This window comes from Protobothrops mucrosquamatus, unplaced genomic scaffold (assembly GCF_001527695.2).
Source record: "Protobothrops mucrosquamatus isolate PMUCROS unplaced genomic scaffold, P.Mucros_1.0 scaffold_249, whole genome shotgun sequence".
In the NCBI taxonomy this organism is placed as follows: domain Eukaryota; kingdom Metazoa; phylum Chordata; class Lepidosauria; order Squamata; family Viperidae; genus Protobothrops; species Protobothrops mucrosquamatus.
In genome coordinates this window covers 82512-100479 of record NW_015386325.1, presented here as the reverse complement: position 1 = coordinate 100479, position 17968 = coordinate 82512, and the positions used below count along the sequence as shown (strand labels likewise).

The window sequence follows — 17968 nt, the reverse complement described above, 5'->3', positions numbered from 1 at the left end:
GTACCTGCATGTCATAAGCATTTGAATTAAAATTACCATATTGAAATCAAATCTGATGTTTTTTAATTTTTATTTGGTGTGCGTTGGAACAGGGGTAGTCTTATACGGTGAGTATAGCCCAAACTCTATATTTTAACTGGAAAAGTTGGGGGTCGTCTTATACGCCCAGTCGTCTTATACGCCGGAATATACGGTAAATTACTTCCAAGGTAAATAATTATTTCCCAGTAAGAATAACATTTGTTAATATACTCTCCTATGTGAATCCTTTATATGCTGTTCTTTATTGAAATCCTTCCAATTCTCAGTATTCTTAAACTAACAATAGCACTATATTCTGGACCTTTTGTTGAGATCAAAATATTGTTCCAAAAATAAGGTTTACGCATGTTTTCCATCTAGTTCAACAAAATATCTCCCAAGTGGTACTAGAGCACTTAGAATTTTAGTGGCCATCAATTTCTAGATACATTTTTAGCATTCTCTTAGCTATTACAGAAGGTATTGGATTCTGATGTAGAACTCCTGTGTCGATACTGGGAAAATCAGAAGTAATACATTAACTTCATCTATTGAAAAATAAAGGGGGGAGGAGTCCATGCCCTTCCATGCTCCAAGCTCAAATCTTGTAAGGAAAAATCATCAAATTAACCATGTTGTTATGTGAAACTTCCTAGAAAGAAACATTGCTCTCTCTGCTTCTCTCTGTGCTAGAAATAACTGCAGGATAACAAGTTGCTTTAATTCAAGCAGGAAAATTAAAAATGAACAACATACTGTAAAAGAAAATTAGAGTAGAGAATTGGAATATGGTATATTATAAAAAACAATGTTCTTAAGATTTTAGGAAATATTAAATATGTTTATGTCCTTAAAACAAATTCACAAAATTCATAAAAAAATCATGTAAACGTCTATTGGACTCAACAGATATTTCTAATTTAGAAGCGTATTTGCTGAATTAAATACTGGGATACTGGAAGGACATTTTTTGCCTGCGTTAGACTGTTGTAAGACAAGCATCAGTTTCAGTGGTACTGGCATGAAAAGGAATTGGACTGTTCCCATGGATTAGTCCTTCTAAACAATGGAAAAAAGAAGACAAGTTTGTGTACAAAGAACTTGCAACATTGAGAGACGTATGTCAAAAGATATAAAGGATCTGATGCAGAAGGATATTATTGATGCAGTTTTACCTGCTGTAGTGATAAAAAAGTAAAATAGGAGTATCCATCTTTATATGGATTTAACACAGAAAATGAATTTATTGTGATGCAGTGTTATCAGTTCTACGTATAAAAGCATTTGTAGAACTGCAAAGGGCAAAGATGTTTTGTATTCTTGATTTGTAGAGTACATACCATCAAGTTGTTTTTCAGAAAAATAATAAGGACCTTACTGTGTTTCTTATTACATGAGAAACTTGTCTATTTTAAACAGTCTCCCTATGGATTTGTTTCAGCACGCAGCATATTTTAATAAATGCCAAAAATCTAAAACATTGAAAAGAGATTCAATTTTATTTGGATGATTTCATTATTTTTAAGGGTATATCAGAAGAGCTTCAAAGTAACTTGCAGGCTGTACTATAGCATAGTATTGTAAAGTTTAATTTGATAAATGTGAATTAAAGAAAGCAAACTTCCTTCTTTTAAGGCATTTAATCTCAGGTTTGCAGCTGAACATAATCATGTGGCAAATATAGAAGCATCAGTGGATTATGATGGGAAAAACAATACGTTACTTTTGGCCCTTATTTTTTTCATTACTCCATACTCCTCTCTGGTACAGTCTCTCCTGGAAAGAAAATGAACAGAAGCAGACCCATTTTTTTAAAAAAACAAATGTGAAATATCTCATTGTTAATAGTTCTGCATTATATTTTATTGTGCAACAGATGCTTCTTATTCTGCATTGAGAGTTGGATATGATAGAGAAGACTTAATTGCCACTAACTGATGCTGAAAAAATATTAAATGGCTGGGAAAGAAGAAAGAACTACCGTGTTTCCCTGAAAATAAGATCCGGTATTATTATTATTTTGCCTCCAAAATAGGCACCAGGTCTTATTTTTGGGGGGTGTCTTTTCCACTCACCTCGCTGCAGCGGCACCAACAGCCCTGCCTAGCCAGACCATTTCTTCTGCGGCCGAAGGAGCAGCTTCATTCTGCAGCTGAGAATGGAGCTCTGGCCTGCATTTCGCAGCCAGAGGCCTTCCAGAAGCCAAGAACCGAGCTACAGATTGAATCCGTAGCTCAGTTCTCGGCTGCAGAGGCCTTCCGGAAAGGCCTCTGACTGCGAAATGCAGGCCGAGGGACGCTACAGAAGTGGGCCGGCGAGGAGAAGCAGGTGTCAATTCATGGAAGGTAAGTGGGTACAGGGAACATAGGGCAGCTCCACCCCCCCACACCCTAGCTTGATTTTTAGGCGTGCGCCTCACCCCAAATCTAGGGCTTATTTTGAGGTAGGGTTTATATTAGACCCAAAAATCAAGCTAGGGCTTATTTTCAGGGTAGGTCTTACTTTTGGAGAAACACAATAGCTTGGATTTGGGCCTTAGAAAAGTGGATGCTGTGCCAGTAAGCCACACCTTTAAGCCATGAACGGAATATAAACCATATACATTACTGATTACAAAGGATGTAGCATCAGTGGGAAATAATAGCAATAGCACTTAGTCTTATACCAGTGCTTTACAGACCTCTCTAAGCAGTTTACAGAGTCAGCATGTTGCCCCCAACAATCTGAGTCCTCATTTTATTGACTTCAGAAGGATGGAAGGCTGAGTCAACCTTGAGCCGCTCTGAATCGAATTCTGGCAGTTGGCAGAATTAGCCTGCAATACTGCATTCTAATCACTGTGCCACCATGGCTCTTGACAGATGATTGACAAAATTATTTTTTTTTCCAGTTATAAAATGAAATATCGATCAGGAATTGAAAGTATGATTGTGGATTGTTTGTTTTCACTGCCCCTATTATAATTAGAGATGACTTTGGCAAATAGTGGTATGAGGAATAGAAGCAGTTATTTCTAAAGCTTTGGCTGCAAGGTCAAGAAGTTGTAAGGTTTAGATAAGTAAGTAGCCCAAGAAGAATTCTGATGTCTCCTCAGGATTTTTGATACATGATGAACTTTCATTGGAGAGTGGGTACGTATTAAATGGAAAATATCAGTTATTGTCTCTGGCGCTGGCAGAGGCCTCCCTTGTCTGCTCTCCTCCCCCCTCTCTGACCTCACTCCATGTAATCCCTTTTTATCTCCCCCAGCTGATCCTATAAAGAAAAAAAAAACCCTTACCTCCCACTAAAAGACGTATGTCAAACTCTTCCCTAACTCTCCCTCTGCCTAACTTACTCCAACGAGGGAAAAGAATTAAAACTCCCCAAACTACCCTCTCTCCCTCTCTTCATCTGGCCTGCCCGCAACAAAAGAGAAAGAGACAATAAAACTTCACCTTTCCCCACCCCTCACTCTTTCTCTGTCTCTGCCTGGCCTGCTTCCAGCAAACGGCTCCAGCAACTACTCTCACCTTCTATCCCTCCCTGCCTGGCCTGCTTCAGGCAAACAGCTCCAGCAACTACTCTCACCCTCTATCCCTCCCTGCCTGGCCTGCTTCAGGCAAACAGCTCCAGCAACTACTCTCACCCTCTATCCCTCCCTGCCTGGCCTGTTTCAGGCAAACAGCTCCAGCAACTACTCTCACTCTCTCTATCTCTCCTCCTTTCATCCGGCTTGCCTGTAATGAAGCAAAAAAAAAAGCAACCGCGAAAACCTCAGCTTCTTACTCTCTCTTCGATCAGCTGGCTCAGAACAGCAAGCTCCACCAAGCCTTCTCTCTTCCTCCCTCCTATCAGCTTCCTCCTCCTTTTTCTTCCCTCCTCCGAGCCACACCCCACCACCAGACCCATGGCAGCTGCCAGAGTTCCTCGTCTTCCTGCCTAATCGGCAGGGCTCCTGCAAAGCCTCTCAGCTGGCCCCATGCTCACCCCAACTCCGCTACATTAGTATCAAAGGAATTATTATCTACAAGTATAGATCCGACACATGATACTCATCAAGGGTTTTGAGTATCAAACATATACTGAGAGCTGTTTATTGCAGAATTGGGAGTCTCTAAGAGAAATATCTATAAAACCATGTGCTTCATGTCAATTCCTTGGTTTCAATGTTTCTTTACATTCACTACACTATACTACTAACTCAGAAAGCTATAAGCTACATATCACTTGGATAAATTATAGGAACAGAAATCCTGGATCACACAGTATTCATTACTTGCAAAAACTCTAATAGAAGTATTTATGCTGTTCTCTCGAGTGACAGACATTCAAAAGTTTACAAATTAAAAGAAAAAATTTAACTAAATAAAGCTTTCAGCATCCTAATTGAAATTGTAATAATTTCCCACTGAGCCATTACCTTGATGTTATTGTGGGCCTTGCATACTCTAAGGAGGATGAGAGCTACTTCAGAAGGTCAAGCATACAAGACAGGTCTTATCACAAAATCTAGATGAAGAGTGTCTCTTCCATAAACAATATGGTGAGACATAACTTACAGAAACCTACACTGGATCAGTTGTCACCCTGGTCAAATAAGAACTGTGCTTTGTGTTGGAGTTCCTGTATATCGGATGAGAAGTAGGTCACAGAACTCAAAACTATTGACTGAGCAACAAGGACCAGCAACCACAGGACTATTGGAAGAAAAATTGCTCACTTGTTGAAAACAAAAGAAATAATGATCTGATATTACCAATAGTATTACTGTAGGTGCCTTGGTTACAATTCCAAAACATCTAGAGCACTACTTGAAGACCATTGGCATTGACAAAATCAACATCATCCAATTGCAAAATGCAGCTTTACTTGGAACAACTTGCATCCCCTGGTATTACCTTTAATATTATTAAACAGCTTCTGCATAACTCAGATCTTGGGAAAGACTTGATAGATTAACAGAAAGGTCATATCCAATCTAACCATCTGGCTGACCATGCAACCAACCACAATAATAATAATAAACAATAATAGAATTGAAATACGGAATGGCCAAACCATAAAGAGCTATCAGGATGAAGCCTACAAGTATTTGGGCATTTTACAGTTGGATAGTGAACATGGATTAAAAACGTGATTAGTAAAGAAAAGTGCTGAAGACAAAATTGAACAATGGAAATACCATCAAAGCCATCAATGAAGTCAGAGGTTTACTTCAAATCAAACAAACTGTCGAAGAATAAAATGTGCATTGGCTGATTGTGTAAAATACAGCCAGAACAAGCACTGAGACAAGTTAAAAATGGAAATTTACTGAAATGTAGAGGGGGAAAAAACCAAAATAGTATAACTAAAACACAATCATAATGCTGGCAAGGAAAGGTATGATATAATAATGTATATATAACACTTATAGTAATAGTCTAGATTCCTAGTTGTTTAATAGTGACTTTGCCAGTCATTATTGTATAATAATGACTAACTTTGTGAAATGGATTAAAAATAAATTTTAAAAGTTCTTAGAGCAATACTTTTTTTTAAAGATAACCTTTATTATCATTTTTTACTATGAGCACACTGGCCCACATTAAAAATGAAATTCTGTTGCCTGCTCTCAAAAGAAAGTATGTATCTTACCCATTCACATACGTAACACACATATACACATCTATTACATACATATATACATTAATCATATGTGTGTGTGTGTGTGCGTGTGTGTGTGTGTGTAATGGTATAAAGTCCTCGAACTCTGGGATAAATTTAAAACAGCTGTTTATTGTTAAAACAATAAAAACAATAAAAGCAACTATTTATTGTTTTTATTGTTTTAACAATAAACAGCTGTTTTAAATTAATCCCAGACTTTGAGGACTTTATACCATTAGACAAATATGCCTGGGATTCGCATTTTTATAATTATTAGGGATACAAAACTGTGGCTGAATCTGGATGTTCTGCTCCGGACACCACGAAGCCTCCTCCCAGAATGTAACAAGGAAAACAGGTCGTGATGAGGATGTCATCCCAGACAATCCTGCGGACCCTGCTCAAGCATCACTTATATGCTATGTCCTGGGCAGAAAGAAGTGAACTGTCTGAATCTTTAAATTATGCATTCTCCATTTATTTCTAAACTTAGTTTTTGTATTCCAAAGATTTGCCATGCTATGCATAAGATTGCAGTACAGGAACTTGGAAAAATGAATTTTCTTGTATAAACCTGCTCTTTTGATGTAAGCTGTATGTTACAATGCAGAATATAAATTTGATATGAAGAATCACACATTACATTGAAAGAGACCATGTGGGGAAAAGGCCACTACAGGTACGACAAATGTAATCACAAACTGTCTGTCTGTCCGTCCGTCCATCCATCCATCTAATATATGCCACCTGACATTCAATGATTCTGGGAAACTCACATTAAAAAACATTTAAAGAATAAAACACAACAAGGTGACAGAAACTTGACTGGAACAGAAAAAAAGACATCTGCAGAATTCAAGGGGTTTTACTCACACTTGTTAAAGAAAACGTTCTTATGCTTAACATAGCCTACTTTGCATTTTTCATTTATTACTGAAGAGTAATAAACTCTGTGTGATGGATACAATTCTAAATGTAATTCAATTACTACTTTGCTTAATATACGTTCTTGCCTTCTTATTATGTTAATTTATAACACACAACCTGGTTAAGTGGAAAATTAGACATTTCCTATTATTGCACAGTAAAACAAAAAGGCGTAACCTACTTGGCAGCCCATTAAAGTTATCTTACGACAGTGCATAGTACTCTACAGATAAAAACTGCAGTTCTTCTAAATTAAAAACAATGATGTAGTTTAATTAAGCTGCAATAAAGTCATTTTAATGCCTTTTCTAGTGGTTAAGGCACCAGACTAGAAACAAAGAGATGGTAAGTTCTAGTCCCACCTTAGCCATGAAAGCCAGCTAGGTTACTTTGGGCTAGTCACTCTCTTTTAGTACAATCCACTTCACAGAGTTGTTGTAAGGAAAATGGGAGGAGGAAGGAACATTAGGTATATTTGCCACCATGAGTTATTTATAAAAGCAAGACGTGTGTGTGTGTGTGTGTGTGTACGGCTGGGAGACTCAATTTTCTGGCAGGATATATACAGGATTATTTATTAAATTATTCTACAAGGGAATTTGCTATGCTAGGAATTCAAAACAGTTAAATTCCAAACAAGTACTTTTCAACTCAGAATAAAATCGGCATACTGAGTGACTACTCTCAAAGTTGCTTTAAACATAGTGAACACTAGAGGAGGCTGTGAAATGCACTGACACATATCGCAACCCATGCCTTAAGCACTTTCCAGTGAAACAAAACAAGGCACTTATGACAGGTTAATTAGTCGTAGTCACTTTCAAATTATGACAGGCCTACTTGGGGGCTACCTATGACCTGGATTTGAATTTCTTAGTCACCACTCCCCCCCCTTATGTGATTGACCTTTGGATACTTAGCAAACAGGCCACATTTACAGCCGTTTGCAGCATCCCACAACCATGTGACCACAATTTACAACAGTTTTGCCAAAAACTATCAGCAAAGCCAGCAAAACCATGTCCATACAGAAGTAATGACTGCAGTGTTTCCTAAGTGTCTGCCACAAAACAGATTGTAATAGTTTTTATGACCATCAAGACTTATGACCAGCATGGTCAGGCCGATGAGTAAGTCGAGGACTACCTGTATACATTTTAAAATAGAATAAATAAATGCATTAAGCTCAGTTAAAAAAAAGGTTGAATTATTCTTCATCATTTATCCTCATGATGATCCAAAAATCTCTTCTCTAGTAATGACTGGCGTGCAGATCTAACTTCACTTCTAGTATTGGAGGTTTTTGTAAGTAAATAATATCATTTAAGGCAGTAGGTTCTTAAACTGCTTGACCCAATTAACTCTTTTTCTCATCTTGAATAATACTATTATCCTCAACAAAAACAAAAACACAAAAACCCACAGAATCTATTCTTTAACACAAGCGTTTCGGCAACAGCAGTTTCAAACTAGATACTAGATTCATAAACAAGCATTTACAAATTGGTCCATAGGATATGCCTACATTGCCCTTTTGGGGAAAATTCCCCCCAGTTTAAGAACTACTGATCTTGGATATTGACATGTCTAGTGTACAAAATGTCAATAAACCTCTTCCATCTTTTGTTTGATCTTCTTTGAATCAATTATTGTCTGCCCATTAGTGTATTTTACAATACTAATTTAATATCAGAAACTCCCCCTGAATGTGGAGATCTTTGAGAAGCTTTTTTCCCCCCATATGCATTTCCACATTTTACATCCTTACAGATGTTGTTCTAATGCCGTTCCTTGTCTCTTTTAATGTTTCATGTTCTCGCTGTAATTCTTTTGCAGATTTGGATTTTTTTTTTCTTTTTTGCAATAAAATGTCCGGGACGTTTTATTCTACCCATGTGATAAACACTTTTAGTGCTCTGAAAAATCCTCATTTCTTCCTCAGCAGCCTGTTGAGTGTTATCCCATCCGAGGGACCAATAATCTGCCACTATATTATCAAATACTTGTCTGTCCATGTGGTTTTCTTGATAAAATATACTAGTGAATTACCACTAACTTTTCCTGACTGGTATGAAATCTTAATTTTGCTATTGTCAATAAAATATTCATCTACCACCAGCATCATCCTGCACTGCCATTGATGTTCATGCTTTGGGTGATCCTGCTGGGAGGATATACTCTTGACATATTTTCTTCCCAGTGCTCCTTGCTCATCCCTCCCAAGAAAATTTTCTTGCCACAAAGAGGTAGCAGATTGGTTTTTTATTTTTGTTTGGGAGGGACAACTACATTTTCTATGAATTGTTTAAAAAGAAAAGCTGCCTTCATGTTTTGTATTTGAATCCTTACTCAAATAAGAAAGTTGAGCTATATTTGGCTGCTCTCTTTTCAATGCCTGCAGAATGCCTGAATAGCTTTGTTAATAAATAAAGACTCTAAAACCATAATGGAAGAGGCAATAATATCCTTGAGGGGAGAGTGATGTTACTACTGGTGCAGAATTAATAAAACCAAATCTGGCATAGAAATAAATTATTTACAATGTATGGAATAACAATGATGCATGTCCATGAGACTGTGTAAATGCCTTATTGGACTAGGCAACAGGATACATAACCCAACATGTGGTTGGCTAATGCATTCAACCTATGTCTGAAAAAAAACTCTGCAGACCAATGTGCAAGTGCTGGATTGCTCACTCCAGAATCTAACATTCAGAGGCAGACATGTGATGGCTCCATTGATTTTACCAGTTTGTTTCTCTAAAGCAGGCATGCATCATGGCAAAACCGCGCCCACTCCATTGCTGGTAATGGGAAAAAAGTTGTGATACGTTGCGGCACGTCACGTGACGTTGCGAATTTGACACCCCTGCTCTAGAGCCTTTAGCTCAATTCTCCAGCACTGTATCCTACTATAATTAAGTCTAAAAAGTATAATCCCATAATTATTTCCTGTTTACCACTATCTACTTTTCCCCATTTGATTCAATTCTTATATTTTAAGTATTTTGGGGGGGGGCAGAGAACTCACATACATTGTAAAGTTAATCTAATAATGTAAGAATAATGAAAAACTGTCTGGAATCTTGGGAGATGGCCTTTATAGAAATACAACTAATAAACATAAATAAATATCCATCATTCATATTCTTCTATACTTCAAGGTATCTTTTAATCTTTCAGTCTGTGCTTTATTGCATGTAAAATATGCCATTCAAAAATTTACTAAAATTCAGCTATCATGACCATGAACTTATTTACCGGTACCTAATTTGAAAGACCAGTGATTCATTGTTAAAAAATTCACAACAGGGGGGAAATACAATCCCACTACCAAAAATCCATTAAAACTACAGGCAGTTAATACCAGATGTTCCATTTTATGACACAAATTAATATGACCCATCCAAGAGTAATATGAGCAAGAATTTCAATAGCAGTTACCCAAAATCTCTACAACTTCAACAAGTAGACATAAATTAGTATTCATTAATAGAGGGGAAAATTATTACAGAGAGCCATTCTATTTCTAAAATTCAGAAAATTATCCTCCAAGGTGTTTTTTTATTTGTAGAGCCAAATCTGGGATTAAAAACAGTGCACCATATTTTCTGGTACAATGATTTAGGCTGTTGTGACCAGAGAGCTTAATTGCTTCTGAAACACAGCAAAATAGATCAATATTCAGCAATAAGACTTGGAGTCTAACCTATATACACCTGCATAGATTTGAAGCAACACATGCACCAGTATTTCTTTGTGAGTTGTAACGGGTGCTTTACTACAAGAACAGTGTTACAATTATTATGAATATGTTAATTGCTGCAGCTAATAGTACAAGACATATTTAGTCATCCAAAGCTCACATACAACCTTCAGCCATACTGACTAGGAACTGGGACTTGAATTAAGTATGTCTTAATTTATGTTTATTATACAGTATACTCTCAGAGGGAGGGTCAGGATAAGAGCCGATAGATAGATCTCCTGGATGATCTGCCATAAATCTGATTGTTCAGGTCTTCCAACAGCATTATCACCACTGTAATAGTACACCCACCCTGCAGCTGGTCACTCTCTTTACCTCTTTCCTTCCACCTTTCCCAATACCAGAGCTTGCTCCAGAGATAGAACAATTCAGATTTCTCTACTTTACCTACACAGTTCTTAAATCTGACTCTGATCCAGCAATATGTTCTGATTTACTTAATATTTGGAAATTGGGAATGTCTAGGCTGCCTTTGTTGGGGTTTGATGATCTCTTTTGTATTTTTCACTCATTATTTTATTATTCTTAAGTAATGTTTAGAGGAATAACTATGTTTTATTTTATGTAATGTAAACATCCCAAGTCTTGAGACAGGGTGGTATAGAATTTTTTTTAATCTATCAATCAATCACATGGAGGGACAGGTTTGGTTTTTGGTTTTGTTGTGTTTTTAACTGTTTTCTTGGCTGAAACTGTATTTTTCCAGTACTGTAAGTTCTGGGCAAGAAATTTAAGTGACATGGAAAAGTTCTAACTTTTTGGCTTTCCTACTAAATTTGTCCCTGTATTGGGTCCTGAAAATATTTTAAAAAAATCTATTGGACAGACTATATCTCTCTGCATGTGTCTGCAAAAACATATCAGAGAGCATGAATCTAACCGGACCAATTATTAGTTAACCAGAGGACTAACTAGAAATAACATTTAGGCAAAATGTGGCACCCAGGTAACTACATTCCACTAGGATGAAAGTCAGAAAGCAAGAATGTATGGAAGTGAAACTAACAATCTCATGAACAAGAGAAGGCAAAGTGATAGATAAAGAAGGTTCACAAAGTGCTCTAACTATTCTCTATCTACCCCCTTGTGGTCAATATGTTGTGGTGCTAAAGTATCAGGGCCACCGAAGAAATAGACTCGGATACAGAGCTAAAAACCTCAAATCTAATCTCCAGTAATTCCTATTAAGAAAGTATTTACCTTAGGCTAATGCCTATCCAACAGTGCTGAAATATTTATGTTACTTTTACAGTATACTGGGACTGATACAGTATAATGTTTTTCTTTCAGCACCATTAATGGACAAATACCATAATCAATCTATCAATCATTTAATCCATCCATCCATCAGCCATGTGCCCAACAATGAGTTTTCTACTCTACATATCTGCAGAGACACCTTTTTTCTATCATTTTTACAGAGATCACAGAACTTTGAGGGCACCTATTCTATAAGGTTTGCCATATAGGAATTTGATTTTTAGGTGTGAGATTTAGTCACAGACAATAATGTGAAAAATTTCAGAATATACTGTAGTACTTTTGCTATTGAAGCTACAAGTAATATATATTAAATTCAAATTAAAATATAAAAACCGCAGCATAATTATTTTGGCAGTTATAACTGTTAAGAGGCCAACATGACTAAAGTAGCCAATTTGATAAAGGTGAGTCAATTAAAATACTAAATCTACCACCTTTAAAGTGCAGTAAGGCCAGATTCTGCATAAACCTGTGTGGATGACCCTTATTTTAAATCACAAGAATTTTAAACATAACCCAAGTTTAAAAGATGTTTTGTACAACATCCATTACTCAAAATACTTAAGCTAATTTGGAAAGTTGTTGGCATACAAGAAAGCTACTATTTTTTTTTAATCTGCAGAAAATTCTTAAATTCTTCAAAGCTATAAGGAGTGGTTCATATAATGTGCTTCTTTGTTAAAAATGCATTTTGAAAGATAGGAAAAAACTATTAAGCTTATACTGAACATTTACCACTTCCTGTATAAAGTCTGTAAATATCATGTTCTGGGCAATGATTTAGGTTACATTTTCAAATCAAATAGTAATCGTTACAAATTTAATAAGTCTTACTATTTCTCGTAGAGAACATGGTAAATAATCTAAAGTGCTACTTTGTACTGCAAAAAGACTTTTCTGTTTGCCAATTTTCCTTTCAGTTGGTTTGGTTTTTGGGTTTTTTTGAATCATCATCAAATCCAAGTTTGAAAGAGCTTTATCATTCAAATTGCTTTCTAGGAAATTTCTAGAGTGAGAAGAGTTTTATAAAAGGTTTTGCTATCCAAAACTGTTGTTTTTCTTGTTTTAAAAAATGTGTTTTTTAAAACTAACTAAAATAGAATTGTACAAAGCTAAAAATAAAATTAGGATTTTCCCAGTATCATGCATAAATGGCAATTTGTTATACATGACAATAAAAGAAAAAGGAGCAATCTTTCTTCACTATGATCTCCATGGCAAAAAGCTACTGTCAGAAGGTCTTTAAGTATGGGTTGTGTCCTTTTGGGAAGGTAGTTGTGGAATCCAGATGTAGGTCTCTCTTTTGATATGGTAGTATTTGCCCTTCCAGCATTAGCTCCTGTACAAGTCCCAAATCACTCCTGAGTATTGTCCACGATTACCAAATTAGGATTGAATTGTTTTTGCTCAGTCTTATCTTCCCCTCTTCCAAAATAGTTCTTCCCAGTCAAGGAATCAGTGGATGTGTTCTCTCTAGTGCTGAGTTTGTACTTCTATTCCAGGCAATCTGAGCATTATACCTCTTCTTCCTGCAGTGAATGTGTGAGTAAATGAATATGTGTGTGTCTGTGTGTTTTCTCCCTGGCGTTGAACCACTCCAGGCAATCTGAGTGTTGCACCTTTTCTTCTTGAAGGAGAATGATACTGCCTGATGGGAGGGCATAGTAGGAGCTGTGTCTGGGTGTAGTCTGATATGTTTATTCATGGGGAAAGGGTATTCAAAGAAATTATATTAAGAAGTCAGAGCCCCAGAGTTTGAGACCCTGAGTTACTCGAATTATTTCATCTGCCTAAATTAGTACATCTTCATCAACAAATCTATTATAAGATTGTAACATTTAATACAGGGGTATTACAGATTGCAAAAGTTTGGTGGGCCTCTATTTTAGACCATACAAGGTGACTATATCTACACATCACACAGAATACTAAGCTGTACTTTCTTTTATCCATAGCTTATTGAAGAAACTGCAGTTAGGTTTATACGACGCCTTATGCCATAATGAAATAAATCATGTTTAATGCAATATATGAACCAGGTTCATAAATTGAAAGGATTTAAAAGGCATAAACAATTTTTGTAGTAAATTTAAACAAAACAATTCGATTTAATAAGATGTCAAACTCATCTGGAACAAAAATAGATATAGTTCTGAAACATGAATACTACATGAATACATATATACATATATATATAAGAATATAAGAAATATAAGAAAAACGATATGTGTGTGTGTGTGTGTGTGTGTGTGTGTTAGAAAAACAAAAGAAATCAAGCACCAGGATAAAAGTATAAACAAAACTGTTTAATATAAAACCACTTAGCTTTCGTCGGCCAAACTGCCGACATCAACAGAGTGAAAGTAAAGGATCTGGGAGTTTACTTATACAGATCACCGAGACTGAAGAATTTATTTAAAAACTTAGCTTTCGTCAGCGTCTAATTTGCTTATGGAATAAAGCTAAAACTTTCTACAACTCTAATCACTTTTAAAACAAAAAACAAAAAAACACAACAGTTGTATTCGCAATATAATTCAACAGTATCTCTGGCTCTACTGTTCTATCCTCCACCAGTGACAAAATCCCAACAAGAAGATTAAAGTTTGAATTATTCTGTACAGGTAGTCCTCGACTTACAACCATTCATTTAATAGCTGTTCCAAGTTACAATGGCACTGAAAAAATGTCTAATGACTATTTTCACTCCCCTTGGTCACATTTTAAAAATTACGACGCTTGACAACTTGCTCATATTTAGGACAGTTGGCAGCATCCCGGGGTCACGTGATCACCTTTTGCGACCTTCTGACAAGCAAAGTCAACGGGGAAACCAGATTCACTTAACAATTCAACCAGTGCAGTGATTCACTTAACAACCGTGGCAAGGAAAATGTCATAAAATGGGACAAAACTCACTTAACAATTGTCTCATTTAGCAACGGAAATTTTAGCTCAATTGTGGTGGTAAATCAAGGACTGCCCATACTGCATCTCTAAGTTACATTCCAACTTTCTCCCTTTCAAAAACAATGGTGGCATGCTGTGCAAGAAAGAAAACCACTTATACAGCCAGCTTCATTTTGACTATTATCGGTAGTTCTTGATTAATGATGGCAATTAGGACCAGAATTTCTATCACTGGGCGGCAGTCATAAAATATGATGTCACACGACCACACTGCTTAGCCAGGGCAGCTCCAGCATTCCCATTGTTGATGTTAAGTGAATCTTCACTATTGTTAAGAGCAGGGTTATGTGGTCATCATACCTGACCTCCTGCCAGCTTCCCTACTGACTTTCTTTGTTGGAAGCCAGCAAGGAAGGTTTGAAAAGGAAACCACATAACTGTGTGATGCTATGACATCAAAATTGCAAGCTGATCACCAAGATCATGAATACATGACTGCCGGGTCATTGTGATGGCCACAACTATGAGAACCGGTCAGAAACACCACTCACCGAACAGTTGCTGAGCATGTGATCCTTTAGTAGGAACTACCTGTAACCTCAATCTGTCAAAAGGACACAGAAAATTCAAGCAATGTTTAACAGGACTCCCTACAAATTTTGAATAGTCTCTGCAATAACAATTTATGGATGCATTTTCTTAATTTATGCATGCTAATTTTGTTTTGTTTTAATTTACTTCAAGGATTAAGGTCTGGAAGTCTCTTTCAGTTTTTATAAACTGCCTGTCAAGATGATTTTGTTTTTCTTCTCGCTAATCATTACTTCAGGAGAAATGTCAATAGACCCATTTTAAACAGGAAGGAGTTACTTAAAGAGTTCCTAAGAGTCAACATCTTTATCATACAAAGTTGTCTAAATTAAGACAAAAAAAAAAGGAAAAAAAGCTCTCTACCAAAATAACAGTTATACAGGCTGGGAATATATTCTCCTGTGCCTAACCGAGCCAGACGTGCAAAGCTACAGAAGAAACTAAATATTTCAATTTCAAGCTTATCTATAAAGTTTTATTTAGCCCCTACACTCAGACTGGACTAGGTATAAGTGCTCAATTTAGTCAAGTGGAAATTTTTGGTTCCCAGACTAGCAAGGATCTTTAGGTAAACATGTCTGAATTGCCCAAGGCCACTAAATGATAGCAGTGTTCCAATATCTCAGGGGCTGCCACAAAGAAGAGGGAGTCAAGCTATTCTCCAAAGCAATTGAAGGCAGGACAAGAAACAACGGATGGAAACTAACCAGAGAGAGAAGCAACCTAGAACTAAGGAGAAACTTCCTGACAGTTAGAACAATTAATCAGTGGAACAACCTGCCTCCAGAAGCTGTGAATGCTCCAACACTGGAAGTTTTTAAGAAGAGACTGGACAGTTATTTGTCTGGAATGGTTTAGGGTTTCCTTACTGAGCAGGGGGTTTGCTAATTTCTTCTCCTGTTGACTGAATTTGTGTGATTGGAGCATTGGTTTCTGCCAAACTAACTGAGGCAGTTTAACAGGAAAACAGATTCTAAAGAGCAATCCCCTCATCCACTGAGGAGCTATTCTACTTTCTTTTTTTCAAACCCAAAGAGTTTGGTTAATTGAAATTGACTAACCTAATAAAAAAAAAAGCTGGGTTGAAATTGACTAGACAGCCAGTTCCTCTACCTTTCTAGAGGTAGAGATGATTACTGGTATTTTTTCCTGGCTTCTGGATGGGAAATCCAGCATTCCCAGGGACTATGATGGTTTACCATCTCTTCTATATATTCAGGCCAATTTCCCCATTTCTACTTTCTTAGTAGTCATTCAGTCTCCATTTTACCCAGAATGGCTCTGCTGCCAATTGTACTGACCTAACTTGTCAGTGGCCAACAGCATAGACCCCTCAGTATTTTATGCTTCAAGTTGTCAAAAATTAAAACGCCATCCTCCATCAGAAAATCAAAACATATTAGGAGGGCAATTTTTTATAGGTAGATAACATTGACTGGGAAGGGAAAGGACAGAAAGGATTCTACCAATCTTTGCTTTTAAATTCTTTTGCATTACAGTGTGCAGGCAGCAAGATTGACAACTGCGATCAAGGTAGGCTGCACAGGTAAAGTTGTTATATCAACCGTTTCTTTCTGATTCAAGGATGGGAGAAAAGCACATTGCTGTCAATGTCCCAAGAGGATAAGAATAGCAACGTGATAACGGAAAGACAAAATAGTTTTAGTACTTTCAGTGTTAAGTCTTCATTGACTAGACAGCCTGTTTATAATCTTGGAAGAGATAGAAGCAACAATTAAAACATGAAGTCCTGGAATGATACACATATAAGCTTTTATTTTGCATTGGCAGAAATGAATAAGCAAAAACTGGGTTGGCTGTCTCTTCCTTCTTTGGCAAATTCTGTTCCTGCCAAAAGCTCTATTGGAAAGGTCAGAGTACCTCTCTTAAATGGAGTGGAATATAATACAGAAGGCAGAGGAAAAGACAGGAATTGCTAACAGAAGGGAACATATTCATTCCAGATTTTTTTTCTTGTTTTTGAGCTTCCTGCACCATTTAGCATCCTAGACTGAAGATGGCATTCTCACCATCAGGAGAAGCTTTTCTGATTTCTAATGGGAAATGGAAGGAACTTGACCTTCAGGAGAAGAAAGCTCACCTGCAATCAAATCTGTTTTATATGCAGTTTTCTGAGTCCAAGCCAAAATAGCTAGCAAGTTTTCCAATCACATTGGCCAAGTTTCCTGCTAGCTAAGTGACAAAAATAAATCAGCGATAACTTTATGATATTGAAAACAATGATCTCATTTCACACTTACTTATCTGATGAGCTTGAACACATCCCAGCAATTTCTAAATCTCTTATGATGTCCGAACTTGAGCTGAAAGGCAAAGTAAGATCTAGTTTAGACTACTTGTTGAAAATTGTCAGATACATCAAAGAAGGAGAATATTTGTAGCTCAGGGTAGAAATGAGGGTTCCTTGGTGCTCTCTGAGCTTGGTTGTTTTCTTGCAGACGTTTCATTTCCCTAACTAGCTAACATCAAAGAACTTATTAAACATATGTATGAACATTCAGCTAGCCAAGTCCAAAGCAAGATAGAAGCTGCGCTGACTTCATGAAATGCTGAGATTCTTCTGTCTTTTCATTTCTCCTTTTTAAAGTTGATGTACTTACAATAATCATTGGGCTCTTTAAAAATGGAGGATTATTAAGCACTTCTGGACTGACTGTGTAATCATATAACAAGTAATAAAGAATTCTCTGCCAGAAAGCTTGAAAAATCAAACTTTTTTCTTAAAAAGCTACAGAAATCTCTGTTTTTAAAGTAGTGTTATAACAATGAAGCTCATTTTAAAAATTCTGCAAACATTTTAATAATTTTTAAATGTTTCAGAATTGTACATTGC

The 17968-nt window shown here is 36.6% G+C and overlaps 1 protein-coding gene across 1 annotated transcript in view; it reads right to left on the bottom strand.

Annotated features, from left to right (window-relative positions):
- RAD18 (RAD18 E3 ubiquitin protein ligase) overlaps positions 1-17968 on the bottom strand; it is a 114173-nt gene that overhangs the window by 14173 nt on the left and 82032 nt on the right. The window contains exon 12 of the mRNA XM_015830774.1: positions 17376-17438. Coding sequence (XP_015686260.1) covers positions 17376-17438 — 63 coding nt within the window. The remainder of the gene's footprint in view (positions 1-17375; positions 17439-17968) is intronic.